This window comes from Bipolaris victoriae (assembly GCF_000527765.1).
Source record: "Bipolaris victoriae FI3 unplaced genomic scaffold scaffold_89, whole genome shotgun sequence".
Classification (NCBI taxonomy): Eukaryota; Fungi; Ascomycota; class Dothideomycetes; order Pleosporales; family Pleosporaceae; genus Bipolaris; species Bipolaris victoriae.
In genome coordinates, this window is record NW_014575303.1 from 86,054 (window position 1) to 107,775 (window position 21,722).

General features: G+C 51.8%; 9 protein-coding genes across 9 annotated transcripts; 4 read left to right on the top strand and 5 right to left on the bottom strand.

Moving 5' to 3' along the window:
- Positions 1-138: 138 nt before the first annotated feature.
- Positions 139-4,617, bottom strand: COCVIDRAFT_29469 (hypothetical protein; the record flags this gene model as incomplete). Its single annotated transcript, XM_014697857.1, has 2 exons — positions 139-189; positions 247-4,617. 2 exons carry the CDS (start codon positions 4,615-4,617, stop codon positions 139-141), a joined length of 4,422 nt encoding a protein of 1,473 aa, XP_014553343.1.
- Positions 4,618-5,121: 504 nt separating this feature from the next.
- Positions 5,122-5,576, top strand: COCVIDRAFT_29470 (hypothetical protein; the record flags this gene model as incomplete). Its single annotated transcript, XM_014697858.1, has 3 exons — positions 5,122-5,307; positions 5,376-5,476; positions 5,522-5,576. The coding sequence occupies 3 exons, from the start codon at positions 5,122-5,124 to the stop codon at positions 5,574-5,576; spliced, it is 342 nt and encodes a 113-aa protein (XP_014553344.1).
- Positions 5,577-5,656: 80 nt separating this feature from the next.
- On the bottom strand, positions 5,657-7,153 carry COCVIDRAFT_29471 (hypothetical protein; the record flags this gene model as incomplete). Its single annotated transcript, XM_014697859.1, has 1 exon — positions 5,657-7,153. One exon carries the CDS (start codon positions 7,151-7,153, stop codon positions 5,657-5,659), a length of 1,497 nt encoding a protein of 498 aa, XP_014553345.1.
- Positions 7,154-7,676: 523 nt separating this feature from the next.
- On the top strand, positions 7,677-13,068 carry COCVIDRAFT_108007 (hypothetical protein; the record flags this gene model as incomplete). The annotated part of the gene is made up of 2 exons (XM_014697860.1): positions 7,677-11,756; positions 11,803-13,068. 2 exons carry the CDS (start codon positions 7,677-7,679, stop codon positions 13,066-13,068), a joined length of 5,346 nt encoding a protein of 1,781 aa, XP_014553346.1.
- Positions 13,069-13,410: 342 nt separating this feature from the next.
- COCVIDRAFT_40661 (hypothetical protein) lies at positions 13,411-13,759 on the bottom strand (the record flags this gene model as incomplete). Its single annotated transcript, XM_014697861.1, has 2 exons — positions 13,411-13,650; positions 13,709-13,759. 2 exons carry the CDS (start codon positions 13,757-13,759, stop codon positions 13,411-13,413), a joined length of 291 nt encoding a protein of 96 aa, XP_014553347.1.
- Positions 13,760-14,328: 569 nt separating this feature from the next.
- COCVIDRAFT_107912 (hypothetical protein) lies at positions 14,329-14,535 on the bottom strand (the record flags this gene model as incomplete). The annotated part of the gene is made up of 1 exon (XM_014697862.1): positions 14,329-14,535. A coding segment is annotated over one exon (207 nt), but the record flags the coding sequence as incomplete, so codon positions are not given.
- Positions 14,536-15,510: 975 nt separating this feature from the next.
- COCVIDRAFT_40662 (hypothetical protein) lies at positions 15,511-16,440 on the top strand (the record flags this gene model as incomplete). Its single annotated transcript, XM_014697863.1, has 3 exons — positions 15,511-15,544; positions 15,613-15,681; positions 15,731-16,440. 3 exons carry the CDS (start codon positions 15,511-15,513, stop codon positions 16,438-16,440), a joined length of 813 nt encoding a protein of 270 aa, XP_014553349.1.
- Positions 16,441-17,371: 931 nt separating this feature from the next.
- COCVIDRAFT_40663 (hypothetical protein) lies at positions 17,372-18,945 on the top strand (the record flags this gene model as incomplete). Its single annotated transcript, XM_014697864.1, has 4 exons — positions 17,372-17,407; positions 17,460-17,510; positions 17,563-17,927; positions 17,982-18,945. The coding sequence occupies 4 exons, from the start codon at positions 17,372-17,374 to the stop codon at positions 18,943-18,945; spliced, it is 1,416 nt and encodes a 471-aa protein (XP_014553350.1).
- Positions 18,946-19,357: 412 nt separating this feature from the next.
- On the bottom strand, positions 19,358-20,661 carry COCVIDRAFT_107944 (hypothetical protein; the record flags this gene model as incomplete). Its single annotated transcript, XM_014697865.1, has 2 exons — positions 19,358-20,351; positions 20,414-20,661. 2 exons carry the CDS (start codon positions 20,659-20,661, stop codon positions 19,358-19,360), a joined length of 1,242 nt encoding a protein of 413 aa, XP_014553351.1.
- Positions 20,662-21,722: the final 1,061 nt, after the last annotated feature.

Sequence of the window (21,722 nt, forward strand, 5' to 3'; positions counted from 1 at the left end):
TCAAGTACCAAGCCGTGGACATCTCCCTGTGGTATCATAACCCCAACTTGCTCTATACCAAACGCATCCCTCGTGATACCATTTTCCAAACACCCAAACGCCTATATTGAGAAGGCATGACGCTGCTATTCATTCCCATCATGCCTGGGCGTTGATATAATCCTTGTTCTCAATCGTAACACTCTTTGTCTGTCGCGTTGTTAGCCACGATTCAAGCCACCATAAGTGTATCATTGTGCAACTTACCATATGGTTGACCTTGTAAACACCAACCAACCGACTTGCAAGTTCAAACATGTTGTTTCGAAGCGAAATGACTATGAACTGCGCGTTCTTGGTCCTCTCTTTGATGTAGCTCGCGACAATGCTCACATTTCGGAAATCCAGCGCGGCGTCAATCTCGTCCATAACGTATAAAGGTGTCGGCTTATAATGGTGCAGTGCGAATACCAAGGCAAGAGATGACAGCGTCTTCTCTCCACCAGACAAGTTGCTAATGTTTTTCCAAGATTTCTTGGGAGGCATGACGGAGAAACGGATACCTTCAGAAAAGGCATCAAGCGTATCTTCGTACTCAAGTTCGGCGTTGCCACCCATGGTAATCATTTGGTACATTTCCTTGAGGCGTGCCGTGATGATGTCGAAGCCTTCCTTGAAGCCCTCTTTGCGTAGGCGTCGAAGCTCTTCGCATTTGTGCTTTGCAGCGTCACGTGCACTGACAGCCGTTGCCAGGTCTGCTGAGCGTGCAGCGTGTTCTTCCACACGCTTGCGGTATTCAGCAAGAACAGATAGATCGACTTGTGTAGACTCGTTCTTCTTCTCCAGGTGCGCAATTTGCTCCTTGAGAGTAGCCTTGTCCATATCCTGGAGTTCGTCTTTGCTGTAGGAAGGTAGACCTTCGCCACCACTGCCGCCTTCTTGCTCTTCGCCCAGGTCTGTTACACTGTTGTACGCAAGCTTGCTCAACTTGTCTTGGAAGTAGGCCTGCTTCTTCTGGAATTCATGAAGAGTCTTTTGTCCTTCTTCGAGCTTGTTGCGCATCTCAATCTCGACAGCACGTGTCTCGTTGAGTTCGGTCATCTTCTCATCAAGCTCATTCTTGACGACCTGCAACTCTTCCTTTCTGGCCTCAAGCTCCTCTTGTGCTTCTTCAGCTTGTTGTCGTATTCCAGAGACATCCCGTTGTTGAGAGGCCATATCTCCCTCAACCTTCTCGGCTTCAGTGGCAAGCTTCTCCAGTTCCTTGATGGCGTCGTTGTGTGCCTTCTCATGCTTGGCGCGTTGCTTCTCCTCTTTCGACTTGGAAACCTCAGCGCTTGAAGCCTGCTCAGTAAGCGTATCAATCTGGCCCTTCAGACCATCAACCTTGGCCTTTTGACCTCGCAGCTTGACACCTCCAATCTCCATAATCTTGTCTTGTAGAGCCTTGATCTCTGCCTCAATGTCTTCTGTCTCAGCGCCGAGCTTGGAAACGTCCTTCTCCATCGAAGCAATGCTCTTCTCTAGTGATGAGATGCGACCCTTATCCGTCTTAGTAGACGCTTGCTCGCTGCCCAGCTCCTTGATGCGGCGCTGGCAGTCAAGAATGTTGCGGTCGAAACTCTCCAACTCGAGTGCAAGCTTTTGTGCCTTGGTGTCCAGCTCAGGAATTTGCTGGTTGAGATCTCGCAGGCTTGTCTCTAACTCGCGCAGCTCTTGCTGGAACTCTGTGAAGGTCTGCTCCAGTGTATCGCGATCCTGTTCAAGCTTGGCAACTTGGTCCCTTGAGACATCTGACGCAAGCTTGGATGACATTTTGCCCTTTACCACGCGACTTCCACCACCACTCATGGTTCCTGCTGTGTCGATGAGCTTGCCATCTAGGGTAACCACTCGCCATCGCTTGGCACCATACGCGATACGCTCAGCCTGGTCCAGGTCCTCAGCTACAAGTGTGTTTGTCATGACCTGGAAGAAGGCGGGTCTGAGTTTTTCATGCTTGGGTTTGACAAGGTCGAAGAGACGAGGTACGTTCTCTGGAGTTTGAACAGGCGACATGTCGCGCTTGGCAAGACGGTCCAGTAGGATGAAGTTGGCGCGACCAAGGTTGTTCTTTCGTAGGTATTCAATGCACTGCTGGCCGGATTCCACAGTATCAACAACCATGTTGTCTAGCTGCGGACAGGCCGTCGATATGGCAACGTCATACTTCTGATCGATAGTACCAAGATTACCAAGACGACCGTGGAAGCCGTCAATACGTCCAGACTCCTTCAAGCGCATAAGACCTGTCAAGACATTGCCTTGAGTCTGAGCAGAGGAAAGACTGGCACGAGCCTCATCAGCCTTTGCTCGTGCTCCAGAAAGCTTCGACCTCAACAAAGGTTCTTTCTGCGTAACCTCTTCGAGCTTGGCCTGCGTTTTCTGGATGTCCTTCTCCACTCGTTTCCTTTCAGCCTTGCATTCGTCAAGCTCTGCAGCCTTGGCCTGTTTGGCTTCCTCCAAGCCTTCAATTCTGGCCTCAACATCGGCGATACCCTTGGCACCCGCATTCTCGCGCTCACGCATAATGTCGAGTTCACTTTGCGCGACAGCAATGGCTGATTGCTTCTCGTTGATCTTGGCTTTCCAAGGCTCCAAAGACTTCTGCTTTGCTGCAATCTCGTCCGAAAGACCCTGTGTCTTGCCTGCCAAGCTCTTTCGAATAGCCTCAAGCTCCTTTTCTTCGACCTTCATGCTTTCCTCGAGTTCAGCAATCTCTTCGGCATAACGTTCGAGATCATCAGAGTACTGCTTTGCGAGGCTCTCTGCCTCCGAGCGGCCGTAGTAGCTCGTTTCCTTGGTCTTTTCGAGTTTCTTTTGCTTGCCCGCTAGGAACTTTTTCTTCTCTTCAAACTTGACGGACTCCTTGTCGATGCGAGCTACTTCCTTCTGAAATTCTTGATTCTTGTTTTCGAGCTGCTCGCATTCCTTTGCGCCCTTCTTGTACCGACGCTCGAGTTCCTTGATCTCTTCTTCGCTGCCCTGATGTCTTTGGAGTTCCTCGTCTAGCTGAGCCTGCAGCTGAGTGACGGATTCCTGGGTGACCTGGATGTGATCATCAAACTCAGAAACGTAAATCTGGTAGAGAGTGGACTGCTTCGCAGCGAGCTCGTTCTCGTCCCGGATATATGCTAGGGCTTTGTCTTTCTTCTCCTCTAAAGCACCCTTTTCTTTTTCCACGTGTTGCACGCGATTGCTCTTCTCCCGGCAGACTTCGTTCAGAGTTTCGACTTCTACTTCCGACTCTGCAATCGGTGTCTTGTACTTGGACGTGCCAATGATATCTTCCAAATACTCGAGAAGACCGTCATCGTGCTCGCCCTGGGCTTTTGGTTTCATCTGTGCAATAGACTCGACTTCACCCTGGAGAATGAGAAAACGCTTATGGTCCAGATCAACCCCTCGGTCCTTGAGCAGATTTGTGACAATAGTAAAAGTTGACTCCTTTCTGTTGATATAGTATTTGCTCGAGTTGTTCTTGAAAGCCCTTCGCGAAATCACGAGCTGTGAGTCTGGGATAACCTCATGCCCACCGTCAGGAAGATCTTTTACTTCCTGGAAGTGGACTTCGACCTCACAAAATTCCAAGTTTGGAAACGCAGCCGAGTTGTGAATCAGGGCCGAGAGCTTGCTCTGTCTCATCTTGTTTGCGCGGAAACCAAAGACGAAAAGTAGCGAGTCAATGACGTTGGACTTGCCTGAACCATTGGGCCCTACGACCGAAGAGAATGAGGCATGAAATGGGCCCACTTCTTGCCGACCAGCATAACTCTTAAAGTTGTTTAGAACAAGCCAGGTGATTACTGTGCGCTGCTTTGGTGGGGCAGGCTCATGTAAAGAGGGTATGGCAGCCGCTCGTCTCTTGACCACAATATCAATGGGTTCGAGCATAGTTTGCTGCGTGTTGGCATCTTCCAATGCCTTGGCCGGAGCTTGCGGTTCTTCTAGTTGCTGAGTCTCCACTTCGGGCTCTGGTATGGGGGTCTCCTCCTTCGCCTCTATTTGTGTAACTTCAGCAACGGGTTCGGGCTTTGCCTCAAGCTCTATCTCTGGCTCAATCTCTGGTTGTGGTTCAGGAACAGGCGCTGCGTCGGTCATAATCGTATCGCCGTCAACGTCGGCTTGAGGCGAGCTAGGTGCGATTGTAGTCTCGGAGGCCTGCTCGGGTTCAGGGGATACAGAGGGGTCAGGTGTGAGTAGCTGGGACGATTCCTCGACTGGCTCCACCGGGGCAACTGAAGCACGAGGCTTCCGCCCACGCTTCTTGGGCATTGCCTTGGGAGGCGAAGAGACCCCGGTGCTCTCCACTGCACGACTCGATGCTTGTGTAGGCTCCGCAGACTCGGTAATGCGAGGCCGCCGCCTTGCAGCTGGCTTGGGTGTTGCATCTTCGCCCTGGGCCGCAGCCTTTTTTGGTCTCCCCCTCCCTCGTCCAGTCTTGAGTGGCGCAGGTGCTGGTGTGAATTCCTCCTCTTCCTCTTCCTTCACTTCCGGGGTTGGTGTCCCGTTCTCCTCGCCATCTGATTCCTCAATGACGGGTGCCTTTCGGCGTGTCGCAGCGGCGCGCGTCGACTTCCTGGGCGTCTCATAAGACATTGTCGGTGTCGCTGTGCGTGTATGTTAGTCGTGATATAGAGGCCGTGTGTCCCTCGGGTCTTCTGACTGATTGCTGCCCTGCGCCTTCCATTGTTTGTTTTCGAGGAAACCACGCTAAGCACGGGTCAACCCCGCGCCGCCCCACGCGTCCATTTGGTCTCAGGGACCTGAACGACATAGCCCGCCCCTCCAACAAGAAGGGATATTTTGGCTATTGGTGGTCCACTATCACGTTTCCATAAGTCATCGAGAATTGCAAACAAACTCTGCTTGCTAGTTGGACGAAATAGGCATCATGACCCCGATGTCGACATGTCAACTTTGTGTAGGGCGCCGCAGGTGACACAATGACAATGTCGGTCCCCACTACAGCGTCACTTGTGGTCAGTAGATGTATTTATCATGGCCTGATCAGCCTCAGCCTCTTCTCGCCAAACATTTTCATCTCAGTATCACCAAAAACATTGCCATACTCTCTCATATCATCCTGCTATACCTGTCCCCATGGCATCTGCCCTCCAAAAGTTCAAGCTTGTCTTCTTCGTGCCTCCCTCGGCCCTGAGCGTTTGCAAGACCGCTGTTTTCAGCGCTGGTGCAGGACGCTACCCAGGTCCGGGTGGATATACCGAGGTATGCTTCTGTACCAGGGGCACCGGACAGTTCAGGCCTGGTGATGCCGCCAATCCAAATGTGAGTTGTGTTGAACTTTCTATATGCCTATGTAGAGCCAAAGCACGAGACTGACGATGTCTGGGCAGATCGGGAAAGTTGGTGAGCTAGAAGAGGTCGATGAATACAGGGTAGAGACGCTGTGTCTGGGCCATGATGCAGCTGTCAAGGCTGTCGAAGCACTAAAGAAGTGAGTCCACCAATGCAGTGAAGTACCAAATGTTGACTTGGACAGAGCACATCCATATGAAGAGCCTGCATACGAGGTGTATAAAATTGAAGACATATGAGAAGGTTGATGTTTTGCACAGCACCAGTCTATCACACATAGAAAACGTGTATTGATGTAGGGTAATAACGAGTTCTTTTCCTAGGCAATATCCTGTAACACTTGTTTAATGACTGGCAAATCTCTGTCAACATCCGTCATCCAGTTTGATATTGCGAAACGACATGCCGGCCTTCCTTCCCACGAAGTGCCAGAAACATAAATCTTCCTTGTTGCCTTGATTTTGTCGACGAGTTGCTTGTTGAGTTCCTCATTCTTTGCACGGAACAGCACGATGATGAAAATTCCGCTCAAAATATCTTCATGAGAGGCTTCTTTCTGGGGAAGAAGCTCATACTGGCTGCTTTGCAGAATATATCGCGCGATTCCACGTGCCAATTGGATTTGGCGCCCAAGCATGTCTCTGTATCCGTCCCTTCCATATGCCACCAAGCTCGCATACACCGGCAGAGCTCTGAAACGTCTAGAGTTCTCCAGGCCAATATTCAGTGGTGACATGATGGTATCGGGGCCGTTGCCGGAGGCAAGATAGGCAGCGTTGGGGTTTTGAAATACACGTTCAGCCATGGCGCGGTGTCTGGAGAGAAAGAAGCCACAGTCATAGGGCACGTTGAGGAGTTTGTGCCCATCACCGGTTATCGAATCCGCAAGTTCCAAGCCGGCACATGCTTCTATGATAGAAGAGTGGGCAGGGGATGAAAGGATCCGACCGAAAAGACCAAACGCGCCGTCAGCATGTATCCATGCCCCATGCATGTCACATAGCTTGCGAAGTTCTTGCATCTCCTCTAGCCCTGAAGTAGCGAAGACACCTGTGTTGACTTCGGAAGCTGATACCACGACAATTGATGCGGCACCTGGTAGTTCCAATGACTTTTTGAGTAGCTGCATGTCGAATTTATGCGGTGCGTCTGAGCGACCTAGGCACTTGACACTTGCTCGCCCAAGCCCCAGAATGCTTGCAGCTTTACTTAATGATGAGTGTGGTACAGTAGTCAAGATTTGGATGTCGTCGATGCCAGCCCTGCGCATAGCTTCTACGATACCAACTTCGCCAACGCTGTTCTCGGCATCGGTACGGTGTGCAGAAGCTTCAGCAATCACATATTCCCGTCCACAAGCAAGGCCTAGAACATTGGCTGCTGTAGCACCCGTAGTAAAGATCCGATGCGGCCATTGCGAGGGCTCGAAGTTCAGCAGCTCGCAAAGCAAATACAGTGCCCGATCCTCCACATCTGTGGCAATGGTCTCATTGGGTAAGTGCACCTGCACGTTCTGATCGAATGCTGTGACCAAATTGTCGGCAAGGGCCGCTGCCTGGTTGACTCCACCAGTTACGAAACCATAGTAATTAGGGGAGCGAGAAGAGGCGTTGAATGCAGGAACTAGGTCTTGGCGTAGGTGCCGTATGCTTTCTTCAAGACCTACTCCCTTAGCGGGAAGATGAGTTTGGAGCTTGGAACGAGCACTGCTCAATGTATCGCCAGATGGAAGGACGTCCTCGGGTGGTGGCTGCACGTGTATTTTTGCAATCTCCACGGCGAGTTGATTGAATGTTTCCTGGCTTTGAACTTCCATGATACGGGGCTGGCGTTGTTTGCAAACAATCTCTGGGATGGCGGTGTGATTGCGGTGTGCCTAAGAAAAGAACTATGCTGCCTACCGTGGGGTGGAGACGTGAGTGGTACAAGAGCACATGACTCTTACTACGACGGTTCTTTGAAGCCGAAGGATGCCTAATTCCGATTAAGGCCAGCTTACGAGACTACTGGTAGCATTTCATGGTTCTGTAAGTGACACTCGAACGGCATACATCCAGGAATTTGAGGATGCGGGCGAGTGTCAAAGGTTGCCGAGACCGAAGCCGTGATGGTGCCATTATCGTCCATGATGATATGTAATAGAGAATGCAAGATCCTAGTCTGAGGGGACGCCTACACGTGACTTGGCGCTAGCGCGGCGCGTGTTGCGGACTTAGCATAACACGGTCAAGGATGCGGATAGTGATGTCGCCACACCACGCCCGTTAAAACGTGACGCTGCTGTGGATGCACGTGTAAAACATCGATGCGGATTCTCACACCGACGATGCGACGCTCTCATGCCTCGGAACAATCTTAGTAAAAACCTCCAGTGGTTGGTTAACGAGAAGCCATTTATTCCTCCCGCATCATCGCTCGTGGCATACGAAGCCAGCGCTGAGCCTACGAGTTCGGCGACAATCTCACTGCAACATTCTTCGCACTCGGACGCGCAAACGGCATACAATGAACCTCAGCCTGCCTCCGTGTCAGCGCCCCCATCAGCACCTCAAACCGCTAGATCCATTCTACCCCGCAGTCTCGCTCCTACGAGGCCAATCGATATACACAACCCTCCAGAGGCTGAGGGTACGAGCTCGGATATGGCAAGACTGAGGGCTACGCCTGCAAGCGGGAAACCCAGACTCATTGTAGCGGGGTTACCGGACCATGTATCGTACTCGACGTCCCCAAGCAGGACAAGGAATGGGAAGAACACCACAGCCGAGCCGGGAAGGGCCAGTTTGGAAAGCACTCGAGATCGACCGACAACCTCAAGGAAGATCAACGGACATATGGAAGTGCCCGCTTCACAGTATGGCACTGCTGGAATGAGTCGCATGGAGCCGATTGACGTTGACTCCATTGACCTTACTGGAGATGATACGATTCCCTCTTCGCCAGTTCCAATGCGCACCCCCAAAGGACGAAAACGGAAGAGCGATGAGTTTGAGGCAGACCTCCGGCAGGCCAAGTCTCCCAGGCCGATTCGAGCTGCCCCTACGCTCGCCTCAGAGCCCGACGACGACGATGACGAGTTTCCTGACATCGAAGACATAGTCATGGCTCCGGATAGTCCGCCTCCACCATATTCGATTGTCGCAGGGGTTACAAAGCCTCTACCAGAGCAAGCTGCGGACACGGAGGACGATGATATGGAGGCAATGTTACAAATAGAAGAGGAGGAGCGACGGATAGCAGAGGCAGAACAGGTGGTGTCTACACAACCGCGCAAGCGTAAACCGTTGAGCCGTGTGCCTTCAGAAAATGCCCCGGCTCGCAAGATGGGGAAGCAGACTCGTAGCCCTAGCCCTAGCAAGATTAGGCCTAATGCAGCCGAAGTTGCGGTACCTAAATCGGGTCGTACGCGCGCGCCTACTACCAGGAGAGTTGAACATGCGGTGATGGACTCTGAAGACGAAGACTTTGGTGTGATAGATGAGATGGACATTGACACTCAAGCCCGGACAAAATCACCTACGCCTTCGAAACAAAGGCTACGTGAAAAGACGCCAGTGTCAAATCCAGCTGTGTCTGTGAGCCAGACGCAGCTACCCATACGTTCTCCAGTGAAGGTCTTGCGAAGTCCTAGTCCACACCAACCTGAGCAAGACTCCATTCTTACCCCAGCGAAGTCGCAATCCCCTAAGAAGAATACCAAATCTGCACCTCTGCCAGTATCCGCTCCCAGCAAGCCTATCCCAAGCTCGTCAGAATTATCAAAGGAAAAAAAGAGTGCCATTAAAAACACTATCGATGCATTCTTGAAAACTGAGGGTCAAAGGTTGGAGAGCCATCTCCGCACGGCGAGGCTGGCATGGGAAGATGCCCGCGCTACCTTTGTTGCCCATATCTCCGAGCATGGTGTACCCGACCCTAGCGAACAGGAAAGGATGGGACGCGCTCGCTCACGGAAGGACGCGGTAGAGCAGTTGATGGTCTTGAAGACCAAACATAGTGACCTTGTGAACGAGCGGCAAAAGGTGAAGCAAAAACTTGAAGACGACTTGGACATGGGTCAGTTTGACGCAGCAGATGGTGAAACTCTCAGCAGACTCTTCAAGATGATTGAGGACATCCAGATCCAAATGTATTACCTGCTGGATCTGGCGGCCATCAAGCAGCAACCCAAGTCTGTCGTAAAGGCAGAGCCGAAGAGCAGCCGCAACGTGGTTATCCAGTCAACTCAAACGAGCCCAGTGCGATCATTCCTTGATAATTCAAAGGATTCAGGGCCACATCGGATCCCTCAAACACAGTATCCTAAGCACAGCGACAGTGTTGTTGAAGAGGTATTTACACCAACTCGCCGCATACGATTCGCCGAGGAACAGGTGGTTGCCTCTCCGCTACCTCCTCCAAATCTTGGTGTTCGCTCCCGCACGGAAAACGGTGCGACAGGTATGCACAACCACATGCCGAAAGATCGATCTCACCGCATACCTGAGACACCGGAACATCGGCGGTCGCCGAAAAAGTCGAAGCCAGTAGCCCATCATGAAGCGCCTGATGATTTCGAAGACATGGAATTTGAGGACGATGAAAACCTGTTTACTCATCATATGGGTGAGCTCCATCAGCCAATCGAGCTAAGTGACGACGAGTTTGGCGCGGATGACGATGAATTTCTCCATGAAGTCAACAACATCGAGAACCAGGTACCAGGCAACTTCAATTGGAAAGGTGAACGAACAGGAGGAGCCAACCCGTCGACAAACACTCGCGAGGTATTCCGTGAAGCTTCGCCGAACAAAGCCGCACCAAAACAAAACCAACAAACATCACCAAAGAAGCCGCAACTGAATATGCCGGCCAAGAATCACCCTGGAATGAACTTTCGTTGGTCCCAAGATCTGCGGACGGCACTCATTCGTCGGTTTGGTCTGAGAGGTTTCCGGCCTGGGCAATTGGAGACTATTAACACCACGCTAGCTGGCGATCACTGCTTTGTGCTAATGCCTACTGGAGGAGGAAAGTCACTTTGCTACCAGCTTCCCTCAGTTATCACTTCGGGCAAGACACACGGGGTAACCTTGGTTGTTTCTCCGCTATTGAGTTTGATGGAAGACCAAGTTGAAGCTTGCAAACAGCGTTTCGGCATGCAGGCATTTCTCATCAACGGAGAGTCAACCGCAGCTCAGAAGAGGATGATTATGGACGCCTTGCGCGAAAAGGATCCTCAGAAGTTCATCCAGATACTCTACGTGACACCCGAGATGCTTAGTAAGAACCAGAGGATGATTAGTGCTTTCCAGCAATTGCATTCTGGGGGTAACCTTGCCAGGATTGTCATCGACGAGGCACATTGTGTCAGCCAATGGGGTCACGATTTCCGACCAGACTACAAAGCACTTGGAGACGTTGTTCGACAGTTTCCTGGAGTTCCGGTGCTTGCGCTAACTGCAACTGCTACCAAACTCGTCCGTTCCGACGTGGTATCCAATCTTGGTATCCAAGGTTGCCGGGAATTCTCCCAGAGCTTCAATCGCCCCAATCTGTCCTATGAAGTGTTACCGAAAGCAAAAGGCATCATCAACAGTATTGCGGATCTGATCAAGGAGCGATATGTCGGAAAGTCTGGTATTATCTACTGCCTATCACGGAAGAGCTGCGAGCAAGTAGCCCAGAAGCTGTCTGAGATGGGTATCCGTGCCTACCATTACCACGCCGGAATGGACTCGGCCGATCGGTCTGAGGTTCAACGCAAATGGCAGAAGAACGAATATCATGTCATCGTGGCCACAATCGCCTTTGGTATGGGTATTGACAAAGCTGATGTACGGTATGTCATTCATCACTCGCTACCAAAGAGTCTGGAAGGCTACTATCAAGAGACTGGTCGTGCTGGTCGTGATGGTAAGCGGTCAGAGTGTTACCTGTACTATCAGTATGCGGACTCGAGGATCTTGCGCAAGATGATTGATGAGGGCGATGGCAGCAGAGAGCAGAAGCAACGACTAAGCGACATGCTGCGAACTGTGATCCAATACTGCGAGAACAAAGCCGACTGTCGACGCGCTCAAGTACTCGGATACTTTAGTGAAGCATTCGATCCCTCGAAGTGCAACTCGACATGTGATAACTGCCGGTCGGATGCCACGTTCGTTACAAAGGACCTTACAGTGTACGCTGCTATGGCCATTAAGCTTGTCAGCCAGATCCATGAGGAAAATGTCACAATGCACCAATGCGTAGATGCCTTCCGTGGTGCCGGCAGTGCCAAGATCAAGAGTGCTGGATTGGAAGAATACGGATGGGGCTACGGTAAGGACCTAGAAAGGGGTGACAATGAGCGCATCTTTCAACAACTGCTGGATGCTGGTGATCTCAAAGAAAAGAGCAAGGTGAACAAGAGCGGGTTTGCGACTAGCTACTTACATGTATGTATTCTATGACGATGCATCTTTCACTTACTGACATTCTTAGCCTGCTTCGACACGCAACGACTACGAAACTAGGCGGAAGCAGCTGAAGTTGCAAGTACGCAGTTCATCAGGCAAAGCATCTGTGAAGGCATCTTCGAAAGCGCCTGCTGCAAAGAAGACGAAGAAACAGCAAACACAGTTCCCATCAACCAATGTCGATTCTCCTGTGCGCGGGAATAAGCAAAAGATAAGGTCATTTGCTTACAACCAGGATGAAGATGACGACGATGAAGATGTCTTTGATGCACCACGCCATCCTACCCGCAAACAGGCCAATCGTAGTTTCCAAGCCGACGGTTTTGTTGTTGACGACGATGATGGCTTTGCGCCAGTACGTGTGGCCAAGCCATTGAAAGCAACGAAAGCGAAGAAACTCGGAACTCCCATCACTACAGACCAGCGGACTGCCGAGCTCACTGAGCTGCAAAGCGATGTCTTGAGAGATTTCATGACCGGGGCCAAGAGGATGAGAACAAGCATACAAGAGAAGAAGGGTCACCGCGAAGCCATCTTCACAGACACGGTACTTCGTGAAATGGGTCTAGATCTACCACGAAATCTAGACGAAATGAAGACCATACCGGGTATCAGACCTGAGATGGTGGATCGTTACGGCAAGTCATTCTTGAAATTGATCAACAACACGAGGAACTTTTATGGAGACGAGACGCCAGTTCCTCGCAATCTACAGCTTCGCAACAAGCAAGCTCAAAGCTCTCGGACCGTCTATGAAATTGACGATGATGACAATGATGATAACGACGATGACGAGGAAGTGGATGACCAGAACCACCGGCTTGTTGTAGATCTGTGTGGCGACGACGACGATGACGACGACGACGTAGAGGAAGTAGATGTCGCTAACACCGAAGAGTTTGGAGACGATTCATCCTACGGCGATCTCGAGTACGACGACGATGATGGCGAGGTACATACAAGCCATCACTTCAACCACGCTCCAAACGCAGACGTGGCAGAATTCAACAACCGATACACGCAGCTGGGTGGGGGAGCAGCTCCTGTATCCAAGGCTGCAGCCAAAGCACCGGCAGCAAGATCGGGGTACAAGAAGAAGGGGACGTTCAAGAAGAGGGCATCGGGGAACTTTGGTAACAAGAGCTTTGGTGGGGTCAAGAAGCGTGCGGCTAGGGGGTCTAGCAGTAGGGCTTCTGCAGGGGCCAGTAGTAGACCCAGGGGTGGAGGTGGAGGCGGAGGCGGGGGGCCGGCAGGTGGTGGATGGGGATCCATCATGGCCATGCCTACCTGAGGAGTTGGGAATAGAAGTGTGGTGGGACCATGTTCGATTTGCCATGTAGTAAGTTCTACAAGGGTGATGAATGTCTGTCCCCTAGCTTGTTTTTTTTTTTGTTTTCCACAACTGAATACCCCCTCCTTACTTCATCTAGTCACATCATAGCATGCATTGTTACGGCGGGAGTATTTGTATCTACATGCATTCACAAAGGACAACAACCCATAGTTTTTCTCAAGAATTAATATTCATTACCGCATTAGGACATTACTATGGAAAGAGGAGAGAAAGTATCTAATAATACCCCCCTCCCCCCCCCTCCGTCTGCATTTTCCCCCCCGACTCAATCATTTTCTTTTACAAGCCACTGTGGGTATTACCGTGATGTCCCAATCCCAGTGCATTCTTCGTCTTATCCACGATGCTGCCGCCCGTGGAGCCGTGCACGTTGTTGTCCTTGGAGCGGCCCAGCTTGTCCATGGTCGACTGCGTGTGCGTCTTGGATGAGTCGGGTTGCGCTTCGCGGGCTACTTTATCGGCTGTGCCCGTCAGGGACTCTTTGATCTTTGTGCCTGTGGATTTGGTGGATTGGGGTTGCTGTTGGCATGGGTTAGTTGTGCGGGGTTTGGGTGGAAGGGGAGGGGGGGGGGCGTACCAGGGACTCGCCGAGCTTGGTGTGGGTGTCTTTGCGGAAGGCGTCGGTCATGGTGAAGGATTTGGTTGGGTGGTTTGGTGGGTTGGAGTTTGGATGTTAGGTTGGTGAAGATGATGTTTGGAGTTGTAGTTGTGATGGAGAGTTTACAGTGGAGCAAAAAGGGGTGTTTATATGCACTTTGTACGCCTTCTACACTTGATCATTTACGTCATGTTTCGTGGTTGCCATCTACAGTCTACAGCAAGAAGATTGGGTATGAGATGAGAAGGTGCTTGAGTGGTGACGGTGTGGCTACAGGAGCGATATGTCGCCAACGTCATTTTCAGCTCGTGACTTGGGCAATATGAAGCAAGATTCGAGATGGCTTCTTGACAGAGTGTGTTTAGTTGCTTGGGTTGCATGGCCAGACGGGCTGAGAAGCAGGGATGGGGGGTGAAGACGGGTGGCGAGAAGTGAAAGCAAGTTATGGGGACACATGGGGGACGGGTTGGCTGCAGGCTGCTCAGATCTCAGGGTCGTGCGGATATCTCAATATGCTTGAATGTTGTGTATATACAAGTTGAGTGTCTCCCGGCAAGTGATACGAACATAGTATACTACAAATGGCGATGACTATTGCGTTACGATAGGCTTCGGCGTGTAGGATTACTGGTCCCTGCGTCGAATACTCTGATGACGTCACCCGTCACGTTCCCGCGTGCAAGGTGCGCAGTCAAGCCTCTGCCAATTTTTAAACTTACAGCACCCATTGCTTGCTTACTTGTTTGCAGCATCTGCCATGTGGGCAAAGCGATTCCAGATGAGATGGGCGCTGCAGGGTCGCCGGGTAACCACTCTTGACGCCCCCCGGCAGCCGGCAGTCGGACGCGTCTGGGGGACTTTTTGTTAGAATGAAGCACCACGTGTGGAGTGGATTAGGCGGTGGGCGCAAAAGCAAAGGGCAATGTACACCACTATACGCTTAGTTATCGCATAGCGCCACACACTGGACTGCGGACGGACTTCAACAAATGGATTCCAAGCAATGGCGGTATGCGCTGTTGAGGAGCGCGTCGCGCGCAGCACTCTGTATACTGCGGCGCGCCTAAGGGGGATTGTAGTCTAGGGGCCGGGCTTGCGAAAGAGCGGTCGCTGGCTTGCTGAGTGGGCCGAGGCGGATGCCGTACGCAAGCCGCCACGTCGCTGGGAGAAATGCAGAGGCTGGGTATGGACATGAAGCAGGAGGGTCTAATGCAGGAACACGCCGGCGGCTGGCCCGTATGCAGAAAACCAGTGTCCCCATCTACGATAGCGCGCGGGTTGATTGGTTGTGGGCCGGGTCCGGGGCATGACGTTGGCGTTCCAGGCGGTTGCTACAGTTTCCGCCGTGTTGATGCAGCCTCCAACCACCTCCCAGCCACACACCCAACCTCACCATTTCCCCAGCAGCAAAACTACCTTTTGCTGCAGTCATCCAGAGAAGTCACACTCCACGCTACCCACCTCCTACACTCACTCACTCACACACCCTTTTTTCTGTCTACACAGGAGACATCTGACCATTGCTGTCACAGTGCATATCCAGACCGACACTGCAAGAGCGGCTAGGCCAAGAGTACCGCCGACCGACATTGATCTTTTATACTCTTGACACAACTCCACCACCGCTTGCACTCGAGCACCCGCTTATGAGAGCGCAACACTCTTCAGCAACCGTCTGAGTGCATCCCGCCGCTCGCATCACCCGGCCCTCTGGGGGCGCAGGGAGACCAACCACCATCACAAGGCCCACTAGAGGCAATTGAAGAACACACATCTTCACAATGGCAAACCTGAGGTTCGCCGTTAGCATGCAACGTACGTTTCCCTCTAGTCGCTCCAAAGAGAATTGGAAAAAAAAGGGGATCAAAACTAACAAACACCAGGGTTAATACCGTTTCTTGGCTTTCACCATGTTCTCATGATTCTCATCGCCATTGCGATAATATTGCTCTGTACGTCAAAACCCAAACATTCCATGCGGCCAAAACTAACAATCCGCAGCATTGCTACTGGCAGGATGCTCATCCACATCTCCTCTCATTCCCGGCATCTTCCTCATCTCCATGTGGTACGAACAGTTCACTCCCACCTACGCACCTGAGCAGGTCGACCCTGGTGTCACGGCCGCCATTGCAAACATTGTCGGCAACGCCCAGCTCGGTGTTCGTGTCGGCTACTTTGGCATTTGCATCAACCGTGATGGCGGTGGTTTCATTTGCTCAAACAACGCCACTGCCCTTGTCGACAACGTGTCCGTCGACCAGGACCCCCTCAACCTTGTGTGGGTAGCCGCTACCTTCAAGGATGCCGTCGTTTTCCCCTACCTGCTCATCGTCGCCATCATTCTCGCCTTCTTTACCTTCATCCTCCTCGCCACTTTCCCCGGATGGCATGAGGAGAGAGACGAGCGAACTGGATCCGACGTCGACGTCAAGCCATTCCCCTCCAGGCCCGTCTCCCAGGTCGCGCTCGCTCTCATCTTCATCTCGTCCATCTTCGTCCTCGTCTCCGTCTTATGGCAACATACCGCCTCGGTCGCAGCTGCAACAATCGTGCAAGATCTCGGCAACGGTAGCGTCAAGTCTGGTGTCGGCACATCTGCCATGGTTCTTGGTTGGTTCGGCTTTGTGCTGCTCATTATAGTAACCATTGGGTTGCTTGTCATGATTCTCAGCATCATTGTCCTCGACCGCCTCACCGACAATGACTAAGAGCATTGACGCGACTGCGAATGTATTCGCAACATAATTTCCGAAAGACGAGCATTTTGTTGGTGCGATTATGTAATTCGATGCCGACCCGAATCGGCCTTTCATTCTTCTGCTCAGTTATTACATACCCTTTTTTTTCCTGCGATGCGAAAGCAGTTCGCTGCGTAGAACGATATTTTGTGGCATACCCGGCGTTGAGATTGGAGTGGTTTTTTGTTTTTTGCATCAGATCGATTTGATCCACGAAGGCGAGTTGAGGCTCAGCGAGAAATGTTAAATGAATAGGAGGAATGATTGAAATCAAAATGGACGCTGGGATGGACTGTATTTATGTAGTAAATGAGAGAATGAGAACCGCACATGTCAAATCAAGAAACTTGAACCATCTCATGGGTGATATATCCGTAACAGGATAACGATACGGGGCTGCATATCCGATCTCAATAAGCTCTCGGGTGTTTGAAACCATATGTTGGCGCAATTCGGCTGCGACGTGAGAATCGCCTTTGTGATGCGCATCCGGGATGTTTTCGCATGGTGTGAGGGGCAAAACGCGGGGAAAGGGCAGGGTTCTGTAGCCTTGCCCAGTGTGACTTTTACGACCCCAAAACGGAACATTTCTCATCATTAAGTCAATGTCCGATTGACAAAGCATCACCGACGACACTCTTTTCCAGCTTTTCTCGCCGCAAAGTATGTCCGATTCGCTCCGACGACCGGCTGCACAGGTGCTTTTATGTTGGCACTATACCTAAACGAGACTAGTGCATCCTATCGGTGTCCAAAAATTTGGTGGGGGTTAGATGAATGGGACTACAGGTACTCCGACTGTCGAAAAGCTTAAAATCTCGCGCTGCGTCTACTCATCTCTCTTTCTCCCCCTCTTTTCTCCAACCTCTCACCTTCATTCCCTCACATTCTACCGCACATCATGTCCAACTACGCGCTTCCAAAGTCCCACCAGGACGTATGTCGCCTCTCGCTTCAAAGACAATGTACTCGATGCTAACTCGCCACAGCTCATGGAGAAGTCCCTGGTGGACACTGACCAGGAGGTCGCTCAGATCATGGCAAGTCCAGTAGTAATTCATCTTTCAATCAGTCTGCTAACTATGATTGCAGGAGAAGGAAATTCAGCGTCAACGCGAGTCCATTCTTCTGATCGCCTCGGAGAACGTTACTTCCCGCGCCGTCTTTGATGCGCTCGGCTCACCCATGTCCAACAAATACTCCGAGGGCTACCCCGGTGCCCGCTACTACGGCGGTAACGAGCACATTGACTCGATCGAGCTGCTCTGCCAAAAGCGTGCTCTTGAGACCTTCCGCTTGGACCCCGAGAAGTGGGGTGTCAATGTTCAATGCTTGAGCGGTAGCCCAGCAAACCTTCAGGCTTACCAGGCCATTATGAGGCCGCACGACAGGCTCATGGGTCTTGACCTGCCCCACGGTGGACATTTGAGCCACGGCTACCAAACACCCCAGAGGAAGTGCGTATTCACAACCAGGTTCATACGTATTGAATGAAAGCTAACAACGTGTAGGATCTCAGCCGTTTCCACATACTTTGAGACCTTCCCCTACCGCGTCAGCCTCGAGACCGGCCTTATCGACTACGACCAGCTCGAGCAAAACGCCCTCATGTACCGTCCCAAGGTCCTTGTCGCCGGTACCTCTGCCTACTGCCGTGAGATTGACTACAAGCGCATGCGCGAGATTGCCGACAAGGTCGGTTGCTACCTCCTCATGGACATGGCTCACATCTCTGGCCTCATTGCTGCTGGTGTCAACAAGTCGCCCTTTGAGTACTGCGACATTGTCACCACCACTACTCACAAGTCTCTCCGTGGTCCCCGTGGTGCCATGATCTTCTTCCGCAAGGGTGTACGCAAGACCGACCCCAAGACCGGCAAGGAGACCCTGTACGACCTTGAGGGACCCATCAACTTCTCCGTCTTCCCTGGTCACCAGGGTGGCCCACACAACCACACCATCACTGCGCTGGCTGTTGCCCTCAAGCAGGCCCAATCAGATGACTTCAAGCAGTACCAGCAGCAGGTCATCAAGAACGCCAAGGCTCTCGAGGTTGCTTTCAAGTCAATGGGCTACAAACTCGTCACTGACGGCACTGACAACCACATGGTTCTCCTTGACCTGAAGCCCTTCTCCCTCGATGGTGCACGTGTCGAGGCTGTTCTCGAGCAAGTAAACATTGCTTGCAACAAGAACACCACCCCTGGTGACAAGTCCGCTCTTACCCCCATGGGTATCCGTATCGGCGCCCCTGCCATGACTTCTCGTGGTCTCGGCGAGGAGGACTTCAAGAAGATTGCCAACTACATTGACACTTGCATCAAGCTGTGCAAGAAGATCCAGAGCGAGCTTCCCACGGAGAACAACAAGCTCAAGGACTTCAAGAGCAAGGTTGCTTCTGGCGAGGTCCAAGAGATCAACGACCTTAAGAAGGAGATTGCCGCCTGGGCTGTCACCTTCCCTCTGCCCGTCTAAATGCAGAGTGGTATAAAATGGGATTATAGGGCGTAAGACGGCGTTTTTTTTGGGTATGGGCAACGGTGTTTCAACAAAAGAATCCGGACCGGAGTGTTCAACAGCTCGTACGATATTTGTGATTGATGATGTCATGAGATGGAATGGGGGGAAAGATACCAGTAGTGCCATGTAAAAAAAAGAAAGCCTTTTGGGCGACAAAAGCAGTACTTTTTCGTAGAAGTGGCCTGGCTGGTCCATTGACCAGATTGCTGCTTAACCAGCGGTCATTACAAAAAAAATGAAGAAGAGATTATTTGCTCAATCAGTTTGTTTGTGTGATTCATTCATACGTGCCTATGCATTGTGCTCGCTTATGCGATTCTATCAAGAGAGTATAGTAGAGGAAAAAAAGGAGAAATCAAGCAATCATCTAGACGGATTGCCAGGAAATGCTAAATGTAGCAGAGTGATCTCCACCCGCATACACCGTTTGCTGCGTGCTTCCACGCGCAGCCTTGTCAGCGCTCCATTTGGCATTGCCACCCGCAGCCAACAGCCCATCGGCATTCGTGAAACCGGTCGCAGTGCGAACATTGTTACCGCACGCCAGCGCACCCCCAACAATGCCGCAGTTGCCCTTTGAGCTCGAAAGCGTAAACCCATCCTCGCCCACCTTGGTAGCTAAGAAAGTGGCACAAGTGCCAGTCGCGTACCACGTGCCCTTGCTAATAATACAGCCCTGCTTGGCCCCATCAACAAGCACATTCAACTGGCCGCGCCCGCTAAACGGAGTCCCCGGTGCAGCCGTCGGCGCCGGATTGCCACCAGCCACCGTACTAGTCGTGGTGATGATAGGGTTGGAAGGCTGCGACCCGCTACCGTGTTTGGGCAAGTATCTGATTCCGGATTGGGGGCATGTAGATTTTGTGCCATCGGGGTTCGAGGGCACGAATTCGCCTGTTTGCACGCTGCCGCGTACGTCGAAGTGGTACCAGATTTCGTTGAGTGCGCCGGAGCGACAGCCCAGTGTGACTTCGACGTCTGGTCGCTTTGCCTGGATGGCTTTTTGGATTGCGTCGAATGTGTAGGTTTGCGTGGTGCTCGGTAGGATGCCTGCTTCTTTGAGCCACTCGTAGCTTGGTAGGGTTTTAAATAGGTCTACGGTTTTCTGGAAGAAATCGACGACTTCCTCGGTGGGCTTGTGCTCGGTGTAGCATTCGGGCTCGAGGGTTGAGATGCAGGTGCCGTGTTTGGCCCACTCGTGGTACCAGAATGATTCATCTTGGCCTTTGTAGTCTTTCCAGTAGGTCGACATGTAGGCGAGGAGGTCGGTGGCGCCGAAGGAGTTGAGGATTGCGCTGATGTTGGAGTAGGAGCGCGTCGAGTCGCAGCTTGCGTCGAAGCTTCCGTCGCAGCGGTCGGGCCTTGGGTGCGTTCGTTAGTACGTTGTGTATATGGATGTGTGGGGGGGAAAGGGGAAATGTACCATAGTCCGTGAATCGTCCAGCTATCATCTGGTCCGGTAGCAGGCGATGCATCCCAAAATTGTGTCTGGAGCAGCTGTCCACCGGGGGCGTTGAAACAGCATAGGTTCTCCACAGCAGTCGTGTTGTGGCAGCTCAACTGCGCATTGGGGCACGCCTGGGTGAAGTCACCCATGACGCGCTGACCTCCACCGAGGATAATTTGTGCGCCACCGACGGCGAGCTTGCCTAGAGTCCTGAGCGAAGGCATGGTTGGCGATTCTGCCGCCAGATTTGCAGACGACGCAGCCGCATTATGTACTGCGTCCCTCGCTGCATCTACCAAAGTGTCGATCATGATTCCCACTTTTATCCTTCTGTTCCCTCTTGTCTGTAAATTGCGACCTTCTACTACTGGCAAGGATAGTCTCCAAGATCCAAGGTACAGATTAAGGCTACCGGCTGTGCAATCAAGCTACAACAAGCTTTCTTGTTTTTGGCTCCCGTCACGACAGGGCGTTGTGCATGCACGACTCGACGATACAGTCGCTGATTCGATAGATGGCAAATAACGACTGTGCCTCAATACGGAAGGTCGGTCGTTTAGTCTACGCAGGATATATGGTATAGCGCGTAGCTCGGGAATAGTACGCGTCGAATGTGTGTGGATCCAACGGAGATGCCGACGGACAGTTCTCTTGCGACCCGACTGGCTCGTTACAAGGAGTATAGCAATCAAAGACTACTACTGTATATGAATGAGGGGGGCGGTTGGGACAGAAAAGAAACCGGTGTTTAGCTAGTATGTTGGAGAGAGGAAGAGAGAGAAAGAGAGATGAAAGGGTTAAGAGGTACGACCAGTCAAGGCGCGGGATTTAGGCATCACGCTGGGCACAAGGTCACGCTGAACTGGACGGGGTCAGTGCTGGGTGTTAGCAAGGCGAGATCTACGTGCATACTTGCTTTGAGGGGGCGGCCGCCAGTCAGAGAGGCGTTTCATGGCGGTCGGCGGTGCAACGACATGTGACGACGCGCGCGTGGACGATAAGGAACGTCGATTGGCATGCATGTGGTCAGGGGTGATTGGACCCTGACCTGATAGTGAGGCTTATCCTCCATCTTGCGCTAAGCCTAAAATAGGCAAAGTCAGGTCGGAGATCGGGGTCCTACTTCTCCCCGTGATGGTGGCGCAGCGCTTCTTTCCTCTTGACTTTTATGTTCGGTAGTTATGTACTGTACGTTACAAGTAACAAGAAGGATTCTATAACCTCAATCTCAACGAAGACTGCTGTGGTTTTGCTTTTTAGCATTTGAGGTAAGTTTTGCTATCTG